This window comes from Scyliorhinus canicula, chromosome 11, assembly GCF_902713615.1.
Source record: "Scyliorhinus canicula chromosome 11, sScyCan1.1, whole genome shotgun sequence".
Taxonomy (NCBI): Eukaryota; Metazoa; Chordata; class Chondrichthyes; order Carcharhiniformes; family Scyliorhinidae; genus Scyliorhinus; species Scyliorhinus canicula.
This window is the reverse complement of record NC_052156.1, coordinates 86,817,767-86,843,476: the sequence shown is the minus strand read 5'-3', so window position 1 is coordinate 86,843,476 and position 25,710 is coordinate 86,817,767. Positions and strand designations below refer to the sequence as shown.

The following is a 25,710-nucleotide window of genomic DNA, read 5'->3' as shown; positions in this document are numbered from 1 at the left end:
ACAAATCTGCCCTCCTTGTCCGCCACCACCTCAGATGCCTCGAAGGCCACCCTCTTCCCCACCAGAATCGCCACCCCCCGGTTCTTTGCATCTAATCCTGAGTGGAAAACCTGCCCCACCCACCCCTTCCTCAGACGAACCTGGTCCGCCACCTTCAAGTGGGTGTCCTGGAGCATAGCCACGTCTGCCTTCAGCCCCTTCAAATGAGAAAATACCCGAGCCCACTTAACCGGCCCATTCAGCCCCCTCACGATCCAGGTGATCAGCCGGATCAGAGGACACCCCGTCCCCCTCCCCCGCCGACTAGCCATAGCTCATCGACTGCTCGCCCCAGGCCAGCACACCCCGCCCGACCCGTTCCCCATGACGATACCGCCTCTCCTCTACCCCCCGGCCCACACCAGCTCCTTCCTGGCCATTCCAGCAGCCACCCCTCCTAGCCGCGACGCACCCTCCATGGTACTTCCGTGAGTCAGCTGACTTCTGCTGACCCCGGCAACTCCCGCCAAAACCCGACCCCTCCCGACATGGGGTCATCCCCCCTCCTTGGCACCGCTTCAGCGCGGGAAAAAACCAGTAGAGGCCACGCCCCCACCGCCAGCTCCACCCCTGCTGCCCCGCAGCGCGGGAAGCCAGAGGAAAGCCCGCGCTTTCACACTGCCCCACCCCACCTTTGACGCAGCTCCCAAACTCCAGCTCCACCCCATCCCCCAGCCCCGTACAGGAGAAAAAGCAGACCTCCAACATTCCCCACATAACACAAAACCATACCCAACAGAACCACCCGGAAACAGAGCAAAAACCAGCATAAAAAACACATGTCAAAATTACAAAAACAGCAAAAGCAAAAACAGCAACGACCGTAGTACACAGGACCCCTCAGCCCCCAGACCCTAGTTCGAGTCCAGCTTCTCCGCCTGTACAAAGGCCCACGCCTCCTCCGGGGACTCAAAGTTATATGTTACCCACAGACGCGCAGGCTGCAGCATTCCAAATTTGACCTGCTTGACATGCAGCACCGCCTTCGTCCGGTTAAACCCGGCCCGCCGCTTAGCCTCCTCCGCACTCCAGTCCTGGTAGATTTGCACTACAGAATTCTCCCACTTGCTGCTCCTCTCCTTCTTGGCCCAGCGCAGCACACACTCCCAGTCACTGAACCGATGGAACCGCACCAGCACCGCCAGCGGGGGTTCATTCGTCTTGGGCCTCCTGGCCAGCACTCTGTGGGCTCCCTCAAGCTCCAGGGGCAAATGGAAGGACCCGCCCCCATCAACGAATTCAGCATCGTGACAACATAGGACGGAAGATCCGACCCCTCCAGCCCCTCCTCCAGGCCCAGGATCCTCAAATTCTTTCGCCTCGTGCAAAAGTCCACTTCCTCTAAGCGATCTTGCCATTTTTTGTGAAGTGCCTCGTGCATCTCCATCTTCCCCACGAAGACCACAGTCTCCTCCTCCCGCTCAGCGACCTGCCGCTACAACTCCTGGATGGCCGACCCCTGGGCTGTCTGGGTCTCAAGCAGCTTGTTGGTAGTCGCATTCAGGGAGTCCAGCAACTCAGCCTTCAGCTCCGCAAAACAGCGCAGAAGAGCAGCTTGCTGCTCCTGCGCCCACTTCCACCAATCCTCAGGTGCTCCGCCGGCCGCCATTTTGTCCTCCTTCCCCCGCTTTTTCTGGGGAGCTGCTGCAGCCTTTTCCTTTGCCCCAAATATCGGAAACTCTTCCCCACTAGCCTGAACGGCAACCCCTTCAGCCTACTCTCCTGCCCCCTCGCCTGAATTATAAACAACTCGCTCTTAGCCATGTTCAGTTTGTATCCGGAGAACCGGCCAAATTCCCTCGGTTGCCATAATACCGTCCATCCCCACTATTGGGTCTGATACATAAAACAGCAGATCATCCGCAGATAACAAGACTCTATGTTCCACTCCCCCCCGGACCAGCCCTTTCCAGCCCCTAGAAGCTCTCAGTGCAATTGCCAGTGGCTCTATGGCCAGCGCAAACAGCAGTGGGGAGAGAGGGCAGCCCTGTCTTGTCCCACGGTGCAGTCTAAAGTAGTCCAATGTCGTCCTGTTCGTCCTTACACTTGCCTCCGGGGCCTGATACAATAGCCTAACCCAGTCGATGAACCCCGCCCCGAACCATTCTAGTACGTCCCACAGATAATCCCACTTGACCCGGTCAAAAGCCTTTTCAGCATTCATGGCTACCACTATCTCTACCTCCCTACTCTCCGGGGGCATCATAATCACATTGAGCAGCCTTCTTATGTTGGCCACCAGCTGCCTCCCCTTTACAAACCCGGTTTGGTCCTCCACAATTACATCCGGCACACAGTCCTCGATTCTGGTCGCCAAAATCTTGGACAGTAACTTGGCGTCTACGTTGATCAAAGAGATCGGGCTGTATGACCCACACCTCCGGGTCCTTATCCCATTTCAGAATGAGCGAGATGGTGGCCTGCGACATCGTCGGGGGTGAACTCCCTCTGTCTCTTGCCTTGTTAAAGACCCTGACCAGCACCGGCCACACTATCCCGGCAAATTTGTTGTAAAACTTCACCGTAAATCCGTCCGGCCCCGGGGCTTTACCCGACTGTATGACCTTCAGGCCCCCCAATACCTCTTCGATCCTGACCAGGTCCGTCCACCAACCCCCTCCCCACTCTTGGGAAGGTCAGACCGTCCAGGAATCACCTCATCTCCCCCGGGGGGTTCCAAAGTGTACAGCTTCCTATAAAACTCCCGAAAGACCTTGTTCACCCCTGCTGGATCACCCACTAGATTACCTTCCCCATCCACTACCCTCCCTATTTCCCTGGCCGCTTCCCTCTTTCTCAGTTGCTGCGCAAGCATTCTACTGGTCTTCTCCCCATGCTCATAAATCGCGCCTTTTACCTTTCTAAGCTGCTCTACAGCCTTGCCTGTAGTCAGCACCCCAAATTCGGCCTGCAGCCTCAGTCGTTTCCTGAGTAACTCTGGCCTCAGGGATTCCGCGTAAGTCCTGTCCGTCCGTAGAATTTCCTTAATCAGTCGGTCCGTCTCTGCCCTATCTGTCCTGTCCCTGTATGCCGGATTGAAATCAGCTCCCCTCTCACCACTGCCTTCAGTGCCTCCCAGAGCACCGCTGCCGAGACTTCTCCAGTATCGTTCACCTGCAGGTAATTCTGCATGCATTTCCTCAGCCTCTCACACACCGCCTCGTCCGTGACTAGTCCAACTTCCAGCCTCCATGGTGGGCGCTGAAAGCTGTCCGTACAAAACTGCAGATCTACCCAGTGCAGAGCATCGTCCGACATGGCAATTTCCGAGTATTCTGCCCCCACCATTCCGGCCAGCAGGTCCCTACTCACCTCAAAGTAGTCAATTCGGGAATACACCTTGTGGACGTGGGAGTAGTACGAGAGCTCCCTCGCCGTCGGCCGGCTAAATCTCCACGGATCTGCTCCTCCCATTTGCTCCATGAACCCTCTCAGTTCCTTTGCCATCACTGGCAACCTGCCCGTTCTTGAACATGACCGGTCCAGGCTCGAGTCCAGGACTGTATTAAACTCCTCGCCCATGATCAACTTATGCGAGTCCAGGTTGGGGATCTTCCCTAACATCCTCCTAATAAAATCCACATGATCCCAATTAGGGGCATACACACTGACCAGGACGACTCTCACCCCTTCGAGCTTACCCCTCACCATAACCAACCTGCCACCCCCATCCACGACTGTGCCTTCCGCCTCAAATTGTACCCTTTTATTAATCAGGATCGCAACCCCCCTCGTCTTAGAATCAAGCCGCGAATGAAAGACCTGACTGACCCAGCCCTTCCTTAACCTAACTTGGTCTGCCACTTTCAGGTGCGTCTCCTGCAATAAGACTATGTCCGCCTTCAGAACCCACAGATGTGCAAATACATGCACCCTCTTCACTGGCCCGTTTAACCCTCTAACATTCCAGGTGATCAGCCTGGTTCGGGGGCACTCCCCCCCCCCTCCCCCCCCCCCCCCCCCCCCCCAGCAACACCATCCTATCACCTAACTCCTGCTCTAATCTAACTATATGGACACCCCCACCTCGGCTCCCGTTGACTAGCTGCACTCAGCTAGCCTGGGCTACCAGCCTCGGCGCCAGCCCATCTCCCACCCATTGTTCCCAGTCACCCCTTCCCCCACCCATCCACACCATTTCCCCAGATCAGCCCTACTTAAGCAAACACTCTACACAAGTCATAAACAACCCCCACAATAGCACAATTCAAGTTAAACAAGAAAAAAAGAGATGAGAAATAACAGACACTCTTCAGTCCTTCCCATACAGACACAGAAAAAGATTGCACAAAGTTCCCCTGAAGCTTCCATTTTAACCCAACCCTTTTAACTGTTTTCTTTATTAATTCCCCCCCAGCCAAACTCCAACTAAGCAAAGAGCCGAAACAGGAAACACTTGGGTAAACCACGCAAAGACAACAAACAAAAAAAAAAGAAACATCCCAAAACGAGAGAGACACCCCATATACTTAAAAGCTCTAACATGAGTCCAAACGCCCTCAGCTCAGGGCCAGCCCTTGCTTCTTAACGAAGTCCATCGCCTCTTCGGGTTCCTCGAAATAATGGTGCTGACCCTTATACGTAACCCACAGTCACGCCGGAAAAAGCAGCCTGAATTTCACCTTGTTTTTACACAGTATCTCCTTCACCTGCCTGTAGCCTCCCCTCCTCCTGGCCACCTCCGCGCTCAAATCTTGGTAAACACGCAGGGTGGTATTGTCCCAAATACAGCTTTGATGCTCTTTGCCCATTGCAGCACCAGTTCCTTGTCCAGGTACCTGTGAAAGTGTACCACCATCGCTCGTGGGGGACCCCCTTGTCGCGGCTGCCTCACCTGCACTCTGTGTGCCCTGTCTACTACCGGCAGGCACGGGAACACCTCGTTCCCCAGCAACTTCTGAAGCATACCCTCCACATATAGAACATAGAACAGTACAGCACAGAACAGGCCCTTCGGCCCTCGATGTTGTGCCGAGCCATGATCACCCTACTCAAACCCACGTATCCACCCTATACCCGTAACCCAACAACTCCCCCTTAACCTTACTTTTTAGGACACTACGGGCAATTTAGCATGGCCAATCCACCTAACCCGCACATCTTTGGACTGTGGGAGGAAACCGGAGCACCCGGAGGAAACCCACGCACACGGGGAGGACGTGCAGACTCCGCACAGACAGTGACCCAGCTGGGAATCGAACCTAGGACCCTGGAGCTGCGGCAGCGTCTAGCCCCTCTGCCCCCTCCGGGAGGCCCACGATTCTCACGTTCTGCCCGCGAGATCTGTTGTCCAGGTCCTCCAGCCTTTCCAGAAGCACTTTTTGCTGGTCCCTCAATCTCCGAATCTCCACATCCGCCACCGTTTGAAAATCAGCCTGCTCCTCCACTGACTTCTCCAACTGCTGGAGCTTCTCAGCCTGATCATCCAGCCTTTTTCCCAACCGATCAATCGACTTCTGTAGAGGCTCCAAGTTGTCAGGCTTCAAAGCCAAAAAGCCCTTCTGCATAGTCTGCAGCAGCTGCTCCATTGTGGGCTGGGCTGTCGGCTCCTTGCTCTGAACACCAGTCATGCTGGTCTCTCTCACAGCCTCCACTGTGCCCTTACTCGACCACTTTTTCTACTGTTTACGATCCCTCTGGCTTTTTAGGTCCATACAATTCTGTATGGGTCCTGTGCCTGAGTACTATTGCTTTCCAGTTCAGCGCTCAAAAGCGCAAAAAGAGTCGGGGGAAAAGGTCCAAAAGTCCGACCGAAATGGGAGCCACCAAATGTGCGACCTACTCCCTCATAGCCGCCACCGGAAGTCCAGACTGTGCAGTTCTAATCAACCCTGAATAGGGGAACAGACTAATCAAAGAATGAGAATAAAGTTGATGTTGGGTTTGTGGAGATTTTCTCTCTGTGAGATTAGGTTCATTTGATTAATTATGTTTTGTTTCAGCGTTGCCACAAGTGCAAGGGCAGAGGGAAATACCGGTGTTCACACTGCGGTGGAAAAGGAAAGGTGGGTCATGGATTGTATGGTTTAATCCTGCAGCATGCCTGTGTGATAGCACTGACTATCTTCAATTTTTTTTATTCCTTTTCTCCCCATCACATCTGAAGGTTCTAATTCTGGGGTTGGGCTACAGTTCTACTGGTGCCAGCACATTGCAGTTTACCTGTTTTGCTGTTGGCAGACTATTTGGCTGCAGTGGCCATCACAAATTAGCTTGATTCTGTCATCCTATCAACAAAGAGCTGATGGATGACAATGTAAAATTAGGATTACTTGGAGATTACCCCTATCCTCACCACAACCCCCACCCCACCTTTGTAGCTCAGAGATGGGGTGAGGCCATCCTTGTTCAGATTAACTAAATCTGGCACATTTCATTTTGTCAGGATCCCGGATGAGAACTCAACTATTTTCAATTTGTAAAAATGTGAGGAAATGTTACTGCACCGCAAGAGTGATAACACTGACCATGGGTATCTTTTATGTTAAAACAAACTTTAATTTAAGCACATAATTAAACACATTAGCAACAAAAAACAGCTTTACAGTTAACAGTTACAACTGTTCTTAAGTAAAAGCAAAAATCTTTAACGTATTCCCTACACTTGCTACTGTATATTCCAATTAAGCAAACCAATATAGTTCAAATACCACTTATAAATAAAGTCATCAGTCAGGTTTACTTTGTTTTCTCTATGCAGAGCCCTTGGAGAAAACCTTTCAGGAGCAAACCGAAAGACACTTCTTGTCAGACTAAAATCCTATGACAAACTGAAACTACAGATAGACCTGGCTCCTCCCCTTAATTACATCATCTGTACCCAAAGCCTAAGGCATTCTTCTGTCTCCTCCCACAAGATGTCCCATGATTTGGTTAGCAGAACACTCTCCCTCAAAATCAAAGATTACCTCACTTTTAAGACATGCTGGCTGCACTCATTTTGAACCAGGTTTTCTTAAATAACATGAACTGAAACAAATATAAAACATAACCATTCATTACAATATCTCAACACCACATTGGGAAAGTCCTTTCAGGCTTTGTGTGGAGACCAAGCTTTCTCTGTTATGGGCTTGTCCAAGCTATTGGTGTAGTCCAAGACATGTCCTCCATTTTGAAGTGTAGTGGTTATGCAACTGGGCTGGTAATCCAGAGTTTTGAGTTAATAATCCAGTTAGCACAGAAGTTCTAATCTTGCTGTCGCAGTTTGGGAATTTAAATTCATTTTAACAATTCTGGAGATCAAAAGCTGGTGTCAGTGTAAGACTGTGAAGATGTGAACTGTCGTAACGACCCAACTTGTGAGCTAATATCCTTTAGGGAATGAAATCTTCCGTCCTTGGCCAGTCTGGCTACATGTGCCTCAGTCCTGCAGCTGTTAACCCTTAACAGCACTCATGTGGTGGGCACTAGAAGCTGGCTCTGCTAACAGATACATTCTTGGAATGAAAACAACAAGTTGTTTTGATCAATGCAGAATTTCACTTGTCGCGAAGAGCCAACTTCTTAAGAGTATTTCTGTTGTAACATAAGTGTTTGACAAATGGAGAGTGATTTGAAAAGTAAATGAGAGTACTAACTGGCTGGTGTAGAGGGGGGCTTGGCAGACATGGGTACACGCAGTATGCAGAGCCAAGTTCCTGACGGGGATATATAAATATGAGTGGGGGATTCAATATTGGATAAAGCTGGACTTTAAAAGCAGCTCACACTTGAATTCATAAGGCAGCTCATGACCTCGGATTATCTCAAAGCACTTAACAGCCAGTTTTTGAAATGTTGTCTGTCAGGAACCCAGCAGCACATTCATGCACAGCAAGATCCCAGAAGCAGCAATGTGATCATCAATTTTTGTGATCTTGGCTGAAGGATAAATATCTGTAGAATGCCTATAGTGCAGAAGGAGGCCATTCGGCCCATCGAGTTTGCAACGACCCTCCGAAAGAGCACTCTACCTAGGCCCACTGCCCCGCCCCATCCCCGTAACCCCATACATTTATTTTTTTTTAAATCTTTTTATTGCCATTTTTCATATTTATAAACAGTTGTGTGTGTATATATACATCACATTCTTCTTGCCTGCGCTAATTTCCTGTATTATACGGAGAGGTTTATTTTGTGCTTCATTTAACTGATCCTATGTATATTTCACTGCCCTCTGGATCAGTCTATGGTCCCCCCCCCCCCCCCCCCCACCCCTCCCCCATATCCCGGCTTTGGCTGTGTTTTTCTTTTATTTTCCAGAACAAATTAAGAAAAAAAGGGGGGGATAGACACCCCCCCCTTGTCGTTTCCCCACTTTCCTTCTGTCTCCCTCTCGTCTTCCCCCCCCCCCCCCCCCCCTCCTTGTTGCTGGCCTCGAACAGGTTTCGGAACAGACCGATAAACTGCCCCCAAGTATCCAGGAAGACTTCCTCTGACCCTCGGATGGCGTACTTAATCTTCTCCAGGTGGAGAAATTCCAAAAGGTCAGCGGGCCAGTCTGCAGCTTTGGGTGGTGCTGCCAATCGCCAGCCGAGCAGGATTCTCCAGCGTGCGATTAGGGAAGCAAGGGTGTTGCCCCCTTCCCCTTGTGTAGCTCTGGCTGCTCCGATACCCCGAAGATTGCCACTATCAGGCATGGCTTCACCCTCACCCCTACAACATAACATAACATAGAACATACAGTGCAGAAGGAGGCCATTCGGCCCATCAAGTCTGCACTGACCCACTTAAGCCCTCACTTTCATCCTATCCCCATAACCCAATAACCCCTCCTAACTTTTTTGGTCACTAAGGGCAATTTATCATGTCCAATCCACCTAACCTAAACGTCTTTGGACTGTGGGAGGAAACCCCTTGGGCATTGCCTCGGAAAAGGCTGCCCAGAACCCAGCAAGTTTGGGACAAGCCCAGAACATGTGGGTGTGGTTGGCCGGGCCCCTCTGGCACTGCTCATATTTGTCCTCCACTCCCCACACATTGATCATGGTCAATCCACCTAACCTGCACATCTTTGGATTATGGGAGGAAACCGGAGCACCCGAAGGAAACCCACGCAGACACGGGGAGAACATGTAAACTCTACGCATTCACCCAAGGCTGGCATCTAACTCGGGTTCCTTGTGCAGTGAAGCAGCAGTGCTAACCACTGTTTCTCAAATTGTGCCATGGGGCTTTTGCATCAACCTGGGGTCATTTTAACCACATTCACCAGGCAGGGCACCAACAGGGTTGGGTGGGCTGTTCAGTATTACTCTTCACCGACTTCAACTCATTGGTTTCAGTTTTCTGATGGGCAGGTTCGGTTATAATGACCAATCTCCCCACCCCAAACCCCTTCTCCACCCTGCCCTCCTCCCCCCCCCCCCCCCCCCCCCCCCCCACTGCGACAGAGAGTGAGTTGATTGTTGAGTAGGGGTGTATTGGAGCCACATCCATTCTCTGGATAACTTGGGAGGGCTCTCTGTCAGATAAATTATTTTGATGGACTTGTCGAGCACAAGTGTTTTATTTTGAATGCAGCTAAAATGCCTGTCGTGTGGAAGTCGAGGGATAGTACACGGAAATAAGAGGTGCATCCAGTGTGGAGGGAGAGGAATGAGAAGGTAAATACAAACAGTGCCACAAAGAATTCCGTTATTAGAACATAGAACAGTACAGCACAGAACAGGCCCTTCAGCCCTCAATGTTGTGCTGAGCCTTGTCCGAAACCAAGATCAAGCTATCCCACTCCCGCTCAACCTTTGCTTTCTGACCAACTGAACAAAGGAGTCTGTTATACCGTCAATTAATTGTGAGACTGTGAGAACGAGTGAATATAAGGCTTTATTATCCAGGAACTCGCCTGGCTGTGTCTGCTGTACAAATGAGTGCCACCCACAGGTGGCCGGACTATATATCGCCCTGAGGAGGGCGGAGCCAGAGGCGGAGCACACCGGGGTTCCAGTACAAGGTCATAGGTCACAGCACTATCCAGACAGTTCATACTTAGGTGAATACATTCACCACAGAGTCATTTTGTGATAGTGGTTTGTAGTGTGGGCATAAGGGCCTGGTCCTATTGGCTGCAGAATCTCCGGCTTAAAGAGAAGGTTCGGGCAGGGTCCCAACCCCACATATTATCTCAATCCACTGTGGTCTATGGAAAATGCTGCTTTGTGGATTTGGGGAGGAAACTGGACATGTGTGCGATGGCACTCGCTGTTGAGCAGCTCATCAAATCACACTGCTCTGGGCTCGCCCTCGAGCAGTAACTGAGAGCTCAGCCAAACTTTACCAGCCAGCTAGGACAAAATCTTAAAATTGGAGCTAGGCTAAAGGTCAGAAAACACAGCATCAGCCAAATGATAGTGAAAATCTGAAACTCCCTGCCCCAGAAAGCAGAAGGGTTATGAAAATTGGTGGATAAATGGAATTCAGATACAAATCAACTATGATCTGATTAAATAGTGGAGCAAGTGACTGAATGGTCTACTCCGGTTCCAGTATTCTTAAAACAATGTATATGAAGGGCACTGAGGAAAGAGCAGGGAGTGGGTCTAATTAGATAGCTCTTTGTAAGAGCCAGTATACTTATATGATGGGCCAAATAATCTCCTGTGTGTAGCACCATGAATCTGCCTGCTGTGCACCAGTCTCGCTCAGGGACATGTTAACATTCAACATTAACAATTGTATTTTGTGCGACTGTCGTCAGCCATTTACTGCTGGTTCTTCCTAAATCTAGCCCCAGGAAATAAACAAGGCCTATTGGCCCCAAAGCACATCAAGTACTATGTATAGATGCAGTGCAGCTTGTCTAATAGATAACATCCTGATTATCAAAGTGTTTGTAGAAGGAATTGTTTGTTCCAGGTAACATCAGTGTTATGTTCTACTCAGGTGCGGCCCTTGCCTAGGCCGAGGAACTCGGACTTGCCATATCTGCAAAACCAGTGGCCAGTTGCTATTCTATATTCAACTGACAGTAAAATGGTAAGTGCCAGGTTTATATCGTATACTGCGTACGTATTGTCCTTAACTGGAGGTATTAAAGCAGACTTGTCCAATGTGCGGCCTAAAGGCCGAATGCAACCTTAAAACCCCACTATGCGGCCCCCAAAGGCAGTTTTCAAATGCTGGTTGAAAAGGCGAGTTTGAATGGAATAATTAGGAGAGAGCTGCTCCTCCGATCACCTCCTAACAGCAGAAAATATAGGCGAGAAACAATCTGTGATTCGAGGAGTAGCAAACACCACCAGTGATGCACGATGAATTGTACAAAGACTAAGGTTGGATACAACTGTGGCTTTATTGCAGTAAGATTAAATGAAATGAAATGAAAATCACTTATTGTCACGAGTAGGCTTCAATGAAGTTACTGTGAAAAGCCCCTAGTCGCCACATTCCGGCACCTGTCTGGGGAGGCTGGTACGGGAGATGTGTGGCCTCCCACAGCAGCTGGCGAAATGGCTGCTGAATAGAGGACCCGTTCCTCCTACTGGGCGGAACCAGCAGGCAGGGGCTACCGGCGAACCTGTAGTTCAGGTCCTACCTTACATCACTTAATACAGGTGTAACAGTGGTTTACCACATTCACCCCCTGTTAAAAATGAGTCCGGCGGGGGTGGTGGAGAACTATATACAGTAGTGAATTTATGTACAGTGTTTTATCAGGGAAAAGAAAAAAAAATGTTCTTTGAAAGTCCGGTGCCAGTTCGAGATTCAACTGGTCTGGTGCCTTGACGTTCCACTGGAAGCGATGTAGTGGTGGCGGCGATGTCGATGCTGGCGATGTCGATGCTGGCCTGATGTTGGATGACTCCGGGAGTGTGCCAAAATCCTCTTCATCCTCTGGCGTGGGCAGGGGAAGGAGGGATGGTCCTGGTGGGGTTAATGTTGGGAGCGCCGGGGGAGGATAGGGTGGCGCCGGGCCTGAGAAGTGTGTATGGGTGGAACCTGCTGGTGCCAGGTCCCTGAGGGAGACAGTATCTTGGCGGTCGTCGGGGTATGCCACATAGGCATACTGGAGGTTGGCATGGAGCAAGTGCACCCTATCAACCAACGGGTCCACCTTGTGGAGTCGGACGTGCCTATGAAACAGGACTGGTCCTGGAGCTGCGAGCCAAGTGGGGAGCGACACCCCAGATGTGGATTTCCTGGGGAAGGCAAAAAGATGTTCATGGGGTGTTATTCGTAGTGGTGCACAGTAGTGACTGGATGGAGTGTAGTGCATCAGGGATTACCTCCTGCCAGCGAGAGGCTGGGAGGTTCCTGGACCGTGGGACCAGTTGGACGGCCCTCCATACCGTCCTGTTCTCGCTCTCTACCTGCCAGTTTCCCTGGGGATTAGAGCTGGTTGTCCTGCTGGAGGTGATACCCCTGCTGAGCAGGAACTGACGCAGCTCATCACTCATGAATGAGGATCCTTCTGTCACTATGGATGTAGGCAGGGAAACCGAACAGAGCGAAGATTGTGTTTAGGGCTTTGATGACGGTGGCAGACGTCATCGGGGCATGGGATGGCGAAGGGGAATCTGGAGTATTCATCGACCACACAGAATATACGTGTTTCGGTCGGTGGAGGGGAGGGGCCCTTTGAAATCCACGCTGAGGCGTTCAAAGGGGCGGGAGGCCTTCACCAGGCGCATACGGTCCGGCTGGTAGAAGTGCGGCTTGCACTCCGCACAGACCTGGCAGTCCCTGGTGACTGTCCGTACTTCCTCGACGGAGTCGGGCAGATTGCGAACCTTGACAAGATGGTACAATCGTGTGACCCCCAGGTAACAAAGGTTATCGTGTAGGGCCCGGAGTCGGTCTACTTGCGCGCTGGCACATGTACCTGGGGATAGGGCGTCTGGGGGCTCTGGGGGTTGAGTTTGCCGGGGCGATACAAAATCTCGTAATTATAGGTGAAGAGCTCGATTCTCCACCGCTTAATTTTATCGTTTTTGATCTTGCCCCGCTGCGTGTTGTTAAACATGAAGGCTACCGACCGTTGGTCAGTGAGGAGAGTGAATCTCCTGCCGGCCAGGTAATGCCTCCAATGCCGCACAGCTTCAACGATAGCTTGGGCCTCATTTTCGACGGACGAGTGCCGAATTTCTGAGGCATGAAGGGTGCAGGAAAAGAATGCCACGGGTCTGCCTGCCTGATTGAGGGTGGCGGCAAGTGCGACGTCTAATGCGTCGCTTTCTACTTGGAAGGGCAGTGTCTTGTCTACTGCGTGCATCCCAGCCTTGGCTATATCAGCTCTGATACGGGCGAAGGCCTGTTGTGCCTCGGCCGTAAGGGAAAAGTGGATGGACTGAATGAGTGGGCGGGCCTTGTCCGCATAGTTTGGGACCCACTGGGCGTAGTAGGAGAAGAATCCCAGGCAGCGTTTGAGGGCCTTGTGGCAGTGGGGGAGGGGAAGCTCCATGTGAGGGCGCATGCGGTCGGGATCAGGCTCCAGAACTCTGCTCTGGACCACATAGCCGAGGATGGCTAAGCGGGTTGTGCTGAACACGCACTTCTCCTTGTTGTAGGTGAGGTTGAGGAGAGTGGTGGTGTGGAGAAATTTGGCAAGGTTGGCGTCATGGTCCTGCTGATCGTGGCCGCAGATAGTGATGTTGTCTAGGTACGGGAAGGTACCGCAAACCGTACCGGTCGACCATTCAGTCCATCTCCCTTTGGAAGACTGATACCCCGTTAGTGACACCGAAGGGAACCCTGAGGAAGTGATAGAGACGACCGTCCGCCTCGAAAGCTATGTATGGATGGTCCGATTTACGAGTGGGGAGCTGGTGGTGGGCGGATTTGAGGTCTATTGTTGAGAAGACCCGGTACTGCGCAATCTGATTGACCATAGCAGATATGCGTGGGAGGGGGTACGCATCGAGCTGCGTGTACCGATTGATGGTCTGGCTGTAGTCCACTACCATTCTGTGTTTCTCCCCAGTTTTAACGACTACCACTTGGGCTCTCCAGGGGCTGTTGCTGGCCTCGATGATGCCTTCCCGAAGCAACTGCTGGACCTCGGACTTGATGACGGTCCTGTCCTGGGTGCTGTACCGTCTGCTCCTGGTGGCAACGGGTTTGCAATCCGGAGTTAGATTGGCAAAGAGGGAGGGTGGGTCGACCTTTAGGGTCGCGAGGCCGCACACAGTGAGGGGTAGTAGGGGCCCGCCGAATTTGAGGGTAAGGCTCTGGAGATTACACTGGAAGTCCAGGCCTAGTAGTAGTGCAGTGCAGAGATTAGGAAGGATGTAGAGGTGGAAGCCGTTGAATTCTACACCCTGGACCGTGAGAGTGACCATGCAGAACCCCCGGATCACGACGGAATGGGATTAGGAGGCCTAGGAGATTCTTTGATTGGCGGGGTGGACCACGAGGGAGCAGTGCCTTACCGTATCTGGGTGGATGAAGCTTTCGGTGCTCCCAGAGTCCAGCAGGCAAGAGGTCACGTGACCGTTGATTCTCACACTGGTCGAAGCGGTGGCCAGGTTGTGCGGACAAGACTGATCGTTCGTCACTGAGGCGAGCTGCGGTCGGTCATCGCTGGTGTCAGAAGACGGAGAGCGTGGGGGGCCCAGGTCGTGGAATGATTTCGGCATCCATGCCCCGTGGGGAAGACAAGATGGCAGCGCCTGAAGATCCTGCGGGGGACAAAATGGCGGCGCCCATGGTCCGCACGTTGCGGGGGCTGGACAAGATGACGGCGCCCATGGGCCGAACGGTGTGGGGGCTGGACAAGATGGTGGCGCCCATGGGCAGCACGTGGACTGAGGGGGGGGAAATGGCGGTGCGTGGCCCCGGGAGGTGAAGATGGTGGCGCCCACTGGCCACGCGTGGTCTGGGGAGGTGAAGATGGCGACGCCCACTGGCCGCGCACGGTCCGGGAGGAAGATGGCGGCGCCCATTGTGTGTAGGTCAGGGGGCGATAGCGGTGACTGCGCGGGCCTGGCACACTGCGGCGAAGTGCCCCTTTTTGCCGCAAGCCTTGCAAATGGCAGTGCAGGCCAGGCAGCGTTGGTGGGGGTGCTTCTGCTGGACCCCCGGGATGCGTGGGTTGGCGTGTGGCGCAGGCGTACTGGCTGGGTGAAGCCCCGGCAGGGACGGCCGTCTGTGGGATCCACAAGGGTTGGCCGAGCAGCCGGAGGGGTAGGCCTGAGCATTACGTGAGGCGACCGTCAGGGAGAGTGCTAGCTTTTTAGTCTGCGCTCGGTCGAGCATGGCCCCTTCTGACAGTCTTTGGCGTATGAGGTCCGACCCAGTCCCCGTTACAAACGCATCATACATAAGAAGGTTGGAACGTTCGGTGGCCGTAACGGCCTGACAGTCACAGTCCTGGACGAATGGGATTAGGGCCCGCCAGAAGTCTTCTATGGACTCACCAGGGAGTTGAGAGCGAGTGGCGAGTACGTGCCTGGTAAAGAGTGTGTTCGTTTTCTGTGCGTAGGTTTCTTTGAGGAGCGCCATGGCATCTGCGTAGTTCGGGGCATCCTGGATCAGCGGAAACACGTTGGAGCTCAACCTTGAGTACAGGATCTCTGTTTCTGAACCTCTGTCAGAGGATTGGTCGCTGAGTTGATATAGGCCTCGAAGCAAGCTAGCCAGTGATTAAAGTCCTTTTTGGCGTCGTTTGATTGCGGATCCAGCTGCAGGCGATGTGGTTTGATTCGGAGGTCCATCTTTTAGAAAAGCTTACTGCAATAAATTGATGCACGATCAATTGTACAAAGACTAAGATTGGATACAACTGTGGCTTTATTACAGTAAGATGTGTGGCCTCCCACAGCAGCTGGCGAAATGGCTGCTGAATAGAGGACACGCTCCTCCTATTGGGCGGAGCCAGCAGGCAGGGGCTACCGGCGAACCTGTAGTACAGGTCCTACCTTACATCACCTAATACAGGTGCAACAGTGGTTTACCACAACCAGTGATGAGTTTGGGGCCCAGAGAGCGCAGGTGCCCTGAGTGCCGGAGGGAGAGAGAGCGAGAGCGGGAGTGTGAGGGGGGAGAGAGAGCGGGTGTATGAGGGGGGGAGAGAGAGAGGGATGTGTAGGTTAGATGGATTGGATATGTTAAATTGCCCCTTGGTGTCCAAAAGGTTAGGTGGGGTTACTGTGTTACGGGTATAGGGTGGAGGCATGGGTTTAATTAGGGTGTTCTTTCCAAAGGCCGGTGTAGACTCGATGGGCCGAATGGCCTCCTTATGCACTGTAGGGATTCTATGATTCTATGCAGGGAGTGTGAGGGGCATAGAGAGAAAGAGAGTGTGAGGGGGGGCGTGACTAACAGAGAGGAGGAGTGTGACTAACGGAGAGGGGGAGCGTGACTAAAGGAGAGGGGGTGCGTGACTAAAGGAGAGACGGGGAGCGTGACTAAAGGAGAGGGGGTGCGTGACTAAAGGAGAGACGGGAGCGTGACTAAAGGAGAGGGGGTGCGTGACTAAAGGAGAGACGGGGAGCGTGACTAAAGGAGAGACGGGGAGCGTGACTTGGAGAGACAGGGAGCGTGACTCAGAGAGAGGGGGAGCGTGACTCAGAGAGAGGGGGAGCGTGACTCAGAGAGAGGGGGAGCGTTAATAGGAGAGAGTGAGAGAGAGGGGGGAGTGTCAATGGAATAATAATCTTTATTGTCACAAGTTGGCTTACATTAACGCTACAATGAAGTTACTGTGAAAAGCCCCAAGTCGCCACACTCTGATGCCTGTTCGGGTACACAGGGAGAATTCAGAATGTCCAATTCACCTAACAGCATGTCTTTCGGGACTTGTGTGAGGAAACTGGGGGAGAACGTGCAGACTCCGCACAGAAAGTGACCCAAGCCGGGAATCGAATCTGGGACCCTGGTGCTGTGAAGCAACAGTGCTAACCATTGTGCTACCATACCACCGGAAAAAAGAGAAAGGGGGAGTGTGAAGGGGAGAGAGAGAGAGGGCTTCCTGATTTGCGCTCCCAGGGGGAAAGTAAACCAGTTGTAATTCTCCTCCAGTGGGAGAACAGTCTCCCAAACAGAGAATCTTGCCCATGATCTCCAGCATGGGGCTAGTCTGAGGGGGATCTTCATAGCCAATGAAGTACTTTGAAATGCAGGTTCTGTTGTAATGTAGAAAATGTAGCAGTCAATTTGTACACCGGAAGTTACCACAAATATTAAATGTGTTTGGTGATGTACACTAGTATCACTCAAAATACACCTGCACACTGTTGTCAACCATCAATGAGTCTGTTGTTGTGTTTGACTAGGACCAATAATGTCTTTGAACAAGTGGCTGACCAGAAAATTGGACTCCCTGTGACACTCTTCAGTGCAGTGACTGGGCAGAATGTATTTGCTGATGAAAGCTATCTGGTAAGGAAGAGCTGTTTCTGTAAAGCCTGCTCACTGTTACATTGCCACCCTGTTGAGGTCAAGGGTCTCTTGCCAGCTGTATTAGCAATACCCAAGAAACCAGCTCTCAAATTGGGTCCTGAGCCTAGGTCTGTAATGTATAGTTCTACCAAAATCTTCATGACATAATATAACATGATCAGCCAAATGATCATGGAAGATTGCAGCAAAGATTTCCTCACAGGGGGATTATTTTGAGTGATTGTTGATGTGTGTTGGTACTTTCTCTGTCAGCTGGAGTCCAGATGGTAGCAAGTGTGCCCTGGGTCAGAAGACTATGGGTTTGAGTCCCAGCCTGAAGACTTGAGCAGAATAATCAGACTGACACTCCCAGACAATACTGAGGGTGTGCAACACTGTTGGAGATGCTGTCTATCGGATGAGATGTTTTAAACAATCGAGACCCTGTCGTCTCTCTCTGGTGGATGTAAACGTCCCAATTGTACTATTTTGAAGAAGATCAGGGAAATTCTCCCTGGCACCCAGATCAATATTTAGCCCTCAATCAACATCACTAAATCAGAATATCTGGTCATTATCTCGTTGTGTACACAAATTGGTTGCTACATTTTCTACATTGCAACAGTGATCACATTTCAAAGCCTTAACTGGCTGCAAAACACTTTAGGACACCCCATGGTTGTGAAAGACGTTATATAAATGCATGCTTCTCTTCTTATCAATTCTGTGACTAATTGGTTCTGACTGGCTCCAAAACAACCTTTTTTTTTAAATTTAGAGAACCCAATTAAATTTTTTTCCAATGAAGGGGCAATTTAACGTGGCCTTTACACCAACCCAGCGCATCTTGTTGGGTTGTGGGGGTGAAACCCACACAAGCACAGGGAGAATGTGCAAACTGCACACGGACAGTGACCCGGGACCGGGATTTGAACCTGGGACTTGGTGTAGTGAGGCAACAGCACTAACCACTGTGTTCCAAAGCAATCTGCTCTGATTGGTTGACACCCGCCAATCGTCCAACCAAAGTAAATCTTTTTCAAATATTGCTAACAATCTGATGTGATTCCAAAAATGATCAACTTCAAATATTGAGTTGTCATGCATGTCTCCCAACTACTGATTCCAATTTATCGTCACTCATGTCTTATTCCATTCAACACTGGCCATTCCCAATGAAAGGAAATATCTGACTTGGAAATTCTGGATGTTAACTCTGGGTGATAAAATCATCAAAGATGTTTTGTCTCCCAGTATTCACTGTCTTCGCATTGATGAGCGCATTCACACTCTTAAAAACAAACACAAACATCATGGAAGGAAAGCTTTGAATTGGCGGACTTAGTTCAAATAGTATAACTTCTTTATCCCTATGTTGTTTCCTTTCCTCAGGTCTATACGATAGTTGGTTTTCCAGACCCTCTAATTGATCAGATTTCCCAACAAGGGGTTCAAGAACACCAGGAAAAGTTTGGAAGAACAGCGGGTATTCTTCAACAGGTGAGAATGGGCCAGAAAACCAGAGACAATACAACCCAACATATGTGTCTGTGATCTAATACTGAAAGCTTGAAGCACCACAAGCCAATTCTAAATTTACCAGAATGACACCTGAGGCGGAATTTAGATGCATAGATAAATTAATTGCGCAGATAGATATAAATGGGTACGATATAATTGGAATTACAGAGACATGGCTGCGGGGAGACCAGGGATGGGAACTGAATGTGCCAGGGTATTCCATATTTAGGAGGACAGGCATAAAAGAAAAGGTGGTAGCGTGGCACTGCTGGTTAAAGAGGAAATTAACACAATAGTGAGAAAGGATATTAGCTCTGATAATGTGGAGTCTGTATGGGTAGAGTTGAGAAATACCAAGGGGCAAAAAACATTAGTGAATGTCATATATAGACCCCCAAACTGCAGTGGTGATGTTGGGAATGGCATTAAACATGAAATTAGAGTTGCATGTAATAAGGCAATATCAGTGATCATGGGTGATTTTAATCTTCACATAGATTGGGCAAATCAAATTAGCCACAATGCCGTAGAGGAGGAATTCCTGGAGTGTATACGGGATTGTTTTCTTGACCAATATGTGGAGGAACCAACGAGAGAGCAGGCCATCTGAGACTGGGTACTGTGTAATGAGAAGGGAATGATTGCCAATCTGGCTGTGCGAGACCCCTTGGGGATGAGCAACCATAACATGATAGAATTTTTAGTCAAGATGGAGGGTGATGGGGCAGCAAGGTGGTGCAGTGGCTAGCACTGCAGCCTCACGGCACCGAGGTCCCAGGTTCGATCCTGGCTCTGGATCACTGTCCGTGTGGAGTTTGCACATTCTCCCCGTGTAGTTTTTAAAAATAAATTAGAGTACCCAATTAATTTTTTTGGCCATGCTAAATTGCCCTTTAATTGGAAAAAATGAATTGGGTACTCTAAATTTTAAAAAAAAGATGGAGAGTGAAGTAGTTTATTCGGAGACTAGGATGCTGAATCTTAATGAAGAAAACTATGAAGATATGAGGCTTGAGTTGGTCTTGATAGATTGGGGAAGAGTTACTTAAAGGGATGACAGTGGATAGGCAATGGCAAATATTCAAGGAAAGCATGGGGGAATTGCAGCAACTGTTCATTCCTGTCTGGCACAAAAGCAAAATGGGTAAGAGGGCCAATCCATGGTTTACAAAGGAAATTAGAAATAGTATCCTGTCCAAGGAAGAAGCATACAGATTGGCCAAGAAAAATAATAGATCTGAGGATTGGGAGCAGTTTAGAATTCGACAAAGAAGGACCAAGGGATTGATTAAGAAGGGGAAAATACAGTACGAAAGAAAGCTTGCAGGGACCATAAAGACTGACACTAAGAGTTTCTATAGATATGTGAAGAGAAAGAGATTGGTAAAGACAAATAGAGGCCCCTACAGACAGAAACAAACAGGGGAATAATAAGGGACAAAGAAATGGCTAAGCAATTGAATACATACATTGGTTCTGTCTTCACAAAAGAGGACATAAATCAGATACCAGAAATGTTAAGGTTTAGTGAGAGGGAAGAACTGAGGGAGATCAATATTAGTAGAGAAATGGTGCTGGGGAAATTGATGGGATTGAAGGCGGATAAATCCCCAGGGCCTGATAATCTGCATCCCAGAGTGCTTAAGGAGGTGGCTCTGGAAATAGTGGATGCATTGGTGGTCATCTTCTGGGATTCTACAGACTCTGAACAGTCCCTGCAAATTAGCGGGTGGTTCATGTCACTCCAATATTCAGAAAGGGAGGTAGAGAGAAAACAGGGAATTATAGACCAGTAAGCCTAATCGGTAGTGGGGAATATTCTTGAATCCATTATCAAGGACATTATAGCGGAACATTTAGAAATCAGTGGCAGGATTAGTTAGTCAGCATATATTTATGAAGGGGAAATCATGCTTGACAAACCTGTTGGAATTCTTTGGAGATGTAACCAGTACAGTTGACAAGGGGGAGCCAGTCGATGTGGTATACTGGGACTTTCAGAAGATGTTTGACAAAGTTCCGCATAAGAGATTATTGTGCAAAACGGAAGAGATTGGGGGAAATGTATTGAGATGGATAGAAAACTGGTTGGCAGAGAGGAAACAAAGAGTAGGAATTAATGGGTCCTTTTCAAATTGGCAGGCAGTAACTAGTGGAGTGCCACAGGGATCGGTGCTGGGACCCCTGCTATTCACACTATATATTAATGATTTGGATGAGGGAACAAAATGTAACATCTCAAAGATTGCAGATGATTATAAGTTAGATGGGAGGGTGAGCTGTGCCGAGAATGCAGGGATCCTACAGCATGATCTGGACAGGTTGGGCGAGCAGGCAAATAAATGGCAGATGCAGTATAATTTGGATAAGTGTGAGGTTATTCACTTTGGAAACAAAAACAGGAAGGCAGATTACTAACTGGTTGTAAATTGGGAGAGGAGAGTGTGCAGCGGGACCTGGGTATCCTTATGCACCTGTTGTTGAAGGTAAGCCTGCAGGTACCGCAGGTGGTAAAGAAGGCTAATGGTATGTTGGCCTTCATTGCGCGAGGTTTCGAGTTCAGAAGCAGGGATGTGTTGCTGCAATTATACCAGGCCTTGGTGAGGCCATACCTAGAATATTATGTGATGTTTTGGTCTCCTTTTCTGAGGAAGGATGTTCTTGCTCTCGAAGGAGTGCAGCGAAGGTTTACCAGACTGATTCCAGGGATGGTAGGACTGTCATATGAGGAGAGATTGACCAGGTTAGGATTGTTCTCGCTGGAGTTCAGAAGAATGAGGGAGTATTTCAAAGAGACTTATAAAATTCTAACAGGACTAGACAGGGTAGATGCAGGGAAGATTTTCTTAATGGTGGGTGTGTCCAGAACCAGGGGTCACAGCCTGAGGATTCAGAGTAAACCATTTTGGGAAGAGATGAGGAGACATTTCTTCACCCAAAGAGTGGTGAGCCTGGGGAATTCATTACCACAGGAAGTAGTTGAAGCTAAAACATTGAATATATTCAAGAGGCTGCTAGATATAGCACTTGGGGTGAATGGGATCAAAGGCTATGGGAGAAAGCAGGATTAGGCTATTGAGTTGGATGATCAGCCATGACCGTGATAAATGGTGGAGCATCTCCAAGGGCCAAAAGACCTCCTCCTGCTCCTATTTTCTTTGTATCTGTGATGTTGATACCTCTGTCTACACCTCCCCGCTGCCTTGGGAAAGCGGGCAACATAAACAACAACCCCTCCCACCCTGCTTATTCTCTCCATTAGGCAGGAGATATAAATGTCTTAGAACATGAACTAACAGATTCAAAAACAGCTTCTTCACCGCTGTTACCAGACTCCTAAACGTCCCCTCTTAAGGACTGATCGGATCTCTTCACACATCTTCTCTACTGAATAGTATTACACTCCTGTATGCTTCACCTAGTTCCTGTGTCTATGTATTTACATTGTGTATTTTATATTTGCCCTGTGTATTTTCTTTTCATGTACGGAATGATCTGTCAACTGTATGCGGATCAATAGTTTTCACTGGACCTCTTTACATGTGACGATAAACAAATCCAACCTAATACCCTCAGTGATACCCCTGTAACCGAGTCACGCTCTGCAGTGCCTTGCCAATGTCCACCTGCGTTTGGGTCTCATCCCCACAACCCAAAAATGTAGGTGTATTGGCCATGCTAAATTGCCTCTTAATTGGGGGGGGGGGGGGGGGGGGGGAGATTCAAAAAGAAGTCTTTCTATGTTTCTTTGGGAGTGAAGCAGAGAGCTGAATGAGGGAATTCATTGCCTGTAATTCTACAAGACCTAGTATGTATTGTGTTTTACTCGGGAGAGCTTGAATTATTCATCGTTTCCTTATGCAGGGCACACCATTAATCAATCTATCTCTCATTTATTGCAGCGGCAAACAATTGAACTGATCCCCGTGACCAAAGTGTACTTCCAGTGGAAAGGACAAGAGCACAGCTACTTTGTATATGGCACAGAAAACAATGTCTACGCTCCAGACTATCCCAGCAAGTGCCATTGTGCCATTCTCTGATCTGTGTCCTTTTATTGTCCTCCAGAGGATGACCTTAAACTGCCTGTTGAGTTAGCTTCCAGAAAGGGGATAGGGGGGAGATTCTTCGATGTTATTTAGAAGAAAAAGCACTTTGTTTTGTGTTGTTGGGACCAACATCTCTTTCTCAATCAACATCAGCATAAAGTAGCATAATCACTCAAACATCTCATCACTGGGATCTTAAATCTGCTAAATTGGCTGCAGCTTTGGCCTATAAAACAATCGCTGCCCTTTATCGTCTTTCATCATCCCCGAGCCTTTTAAGAACGGTGATGAAGCGCCATTGACATGCACATTATTCTTTTAATGACTCCCAGGAACTTTACTTTTCTAGGGTGCATTTAAAAAAAACACCAGGAACAAAAACAAACTTACCTCAAGCTCCGCCTTGAATTGCACAAACAAGGAAAGTCATCGATCAAGATTCAGCCCATCCTGAGTTTACTGTTGTCGTTTGGAGTGGTAATTGAGGGGCTGCGGCTAATGGCTGCTGGTTCTTAAGCCTACATCATTACCTGGATCTCGGGACACACTGAGCTGAGATTCATAGAATCACAGAATTACTACAGAGCAGAAGCAGGCCATTCAGCCCTTCATGTCTGGACTAGCTCTCTGATTGAGCAGTTCACTTAGTTCCTTCTCCCATAACCCTGCACATCCGTCCTCTTCAAATAACAGTTTAATTCCCTTTTAAAAGCCTTGATGGAACCTGTTTCCACCACATTCTCAGGTAGTGCATTCCAGACCTTGACCACTCACTGTGTGGAAAAGATTATTCTCGTATCCCGTTTGCCTTTTTTTGCAAATTACTTCAAATTATTATTTTTTTTTTTTTTATTTATAAATTTACAGTGCCCAATTCTTTCTTTTCCAATTAAGGAGCAATTTAGTGTGGTCAATCCACCTGCCCTGCATATCTTTGGGTTGTGGGGGTGAAACCCACGCAAACATGGGGAGAATGTGCAAACAGTACATGGACAGTGACCCAGGGCCGGGATCGAAACTGGGACCTCGGTGCCATGAAGCAGCAGTGCTAACCACTGCGCCGCCTTGCTGCCCCTTCAAATTATTTTAAATAAAAACAAAAATGTTAGAACCTGCTGACCTGAAAGCAGAAACCCCGTTCCACACATCTGGGTGCCTGTAGAGCCCAGGCAAGGAGGTGGGGAGAGAAACAGCCTTTTACTATCTTGAATCACATTAATCCTGGGGAGTTATCAGTGGCCTCTCCATGTTCGGAAAACTATATTCCAGTGTGAGTCAGTACAATCATCAGAGGAGGAGGTGACCAAGAAGGAATGATTCACACATATATTTTGTAAAATTACTTATTAGTATATAAGGTTATCATTGTTGTTTGTAGAAAGATGTCCTATATATTCACAGTATGTCACAGAGTGTATTATATCTATAAAGAAGTATAAAAAATCAAAACTTTTAAAGAAGCATAAAGCAATTGTATTGGTGAGTTTAATCGTATTATAATCAAATATACAGTTTTTATTTTTAACAAAATCTTTGTTTAACTCTTATTTTGGACATCAGAGATTCAATTACTCAAAAGGAAATGACAATGAATACAAAATCAGAAACATTTTCAGTGATTTGTGTGAATGTGACGATCAGAGTCTACAATCAGAGTGGCGTATTTATATAGTCAAAACCCATTGTAAATGTGGATGTGGTAATTAAGTGAGGAAAATGTTGACCCCAAACGTGTGACATAAGCATGACAACAGGAAATCAAGTACAGAAAAAGAGAAAAAGGCAGGAAAAGAGAATCCCAACAGCCAGATAATTTTAGTGAGAACTCGAGATGAAATAGGCACAGAAATAAGAAATAAGTCTTTAATTGGGGACTGAATTATATTTGACCCAATTATCTCCTATTGTCTAATTCTACTTCACCTGAAGACTATGCATGATCCATACCACATGAGATCAACATGCAACATATTAAAATCCACATAATTCTACACACACCTTCTGTCTAAAGTTCTGCCTTATTTTTATATTTCCCGTACAAATTTGGGGAAACGGCGGTGTGTTGTCACTGAACAAATAACTTACCGACCAGGAGTAATGCTCTGGTGACTTGGGTTCAAATCCCACCCTGGCAGATGGTGAAATTTGAATTCAATAAAAATCTGGAATTAAAAGTCTAATTTCATAGAATATAATCCCTTCGGCCCATCAGGTCTGCACCGACCCCTAATGATGACCTTGAAATTAATGTTCATTGTCATAGAAAACCATCTGGTTCAGTAATGTCCTTTAGGGAAGGAAATCTTCCCTGCTTACCTGGTCTGGCCTACATGTGGCTCCAGACCAACAGCAATGTGGTTGACTCTCAACTGCCCTCCGAAATTACGTGGGAAGCCACTCAATTCAAGGGCAACTAGGGAAGGGCAATAAATGCTGACCTAGCCTGCGACGCCCACATTCCGTGAATGAATTTTAAAAATACAAAAGCAAGACCTACCTGCCATATATTGGATTAGATTTCTGTTATGGGGAGCCTTCATAGAGTCATTAAAATATTACAAGTATCATGTAGTTTGTGGTTGGAAGGTCTTAGATGGGCCGAGTAGTCTTCCTTGCCTGTATCAGTTGTGTGAAGTGGTTCAATGGAAACTTGGCTCAGGCTGGGAGTTGTTCATTGTGACCTGATCCTGCAACACCTGTAGTGTCCAAGGACTCTATACAGTTAGCCTGTACCTATCTCTGGGGTCAGGTCACTCTAGATAGGACAGCAGGCTGACCTGAAGTTTCCAGCCACAATAGAGTG

The 25,710-nt window shown here is 48.8% G+C and overlaps 1 protein-coding gene across 1 annotated transcript in view; it reads left to right on the top strand.

The window, feature by feature from the left end:
* The window catches only part of LOC119973175 (protein SSUH2 homolog), a 69,749-nt gene extending 45,947 nt beyond the window's left edge, over positions 1 to 23,802 (top strand). The window contains exons 7-12 of the mRNA XM_038810820.1: positions 5,982 to 6,044; positions 9,544 to 9,626; positions 10,903 to 10,995; positions 17,232 to 17,337; positions 18,730 to 18,837; positions 22,761 to 23,802. Of these exons, the coding sequence (XP_038666748.1) occupies positions 5,982 to 6,044; positions 9,544 to 9,626; positions 10,903 to 10,995; positions 17,232 to 17,337; positions 18,730 to 18,837; positions 22,761 to 22,901 (594 nt within the window). The 3' untranslated portion in view covers positions 22,902 to 23,802. The remainder of the gene's footprint in view (positions 1 to 5,981; positions 6,045 to 9,543; positions 9,627 to 10,902; positions 10,996 to 17,231; positions 17,338 to 18,729; positions 18,838 to 22,760) is intronic.
* The last annotated feature ends 1,908 nt before the right edge of the window (positions 23,803 to 25,710 follow it).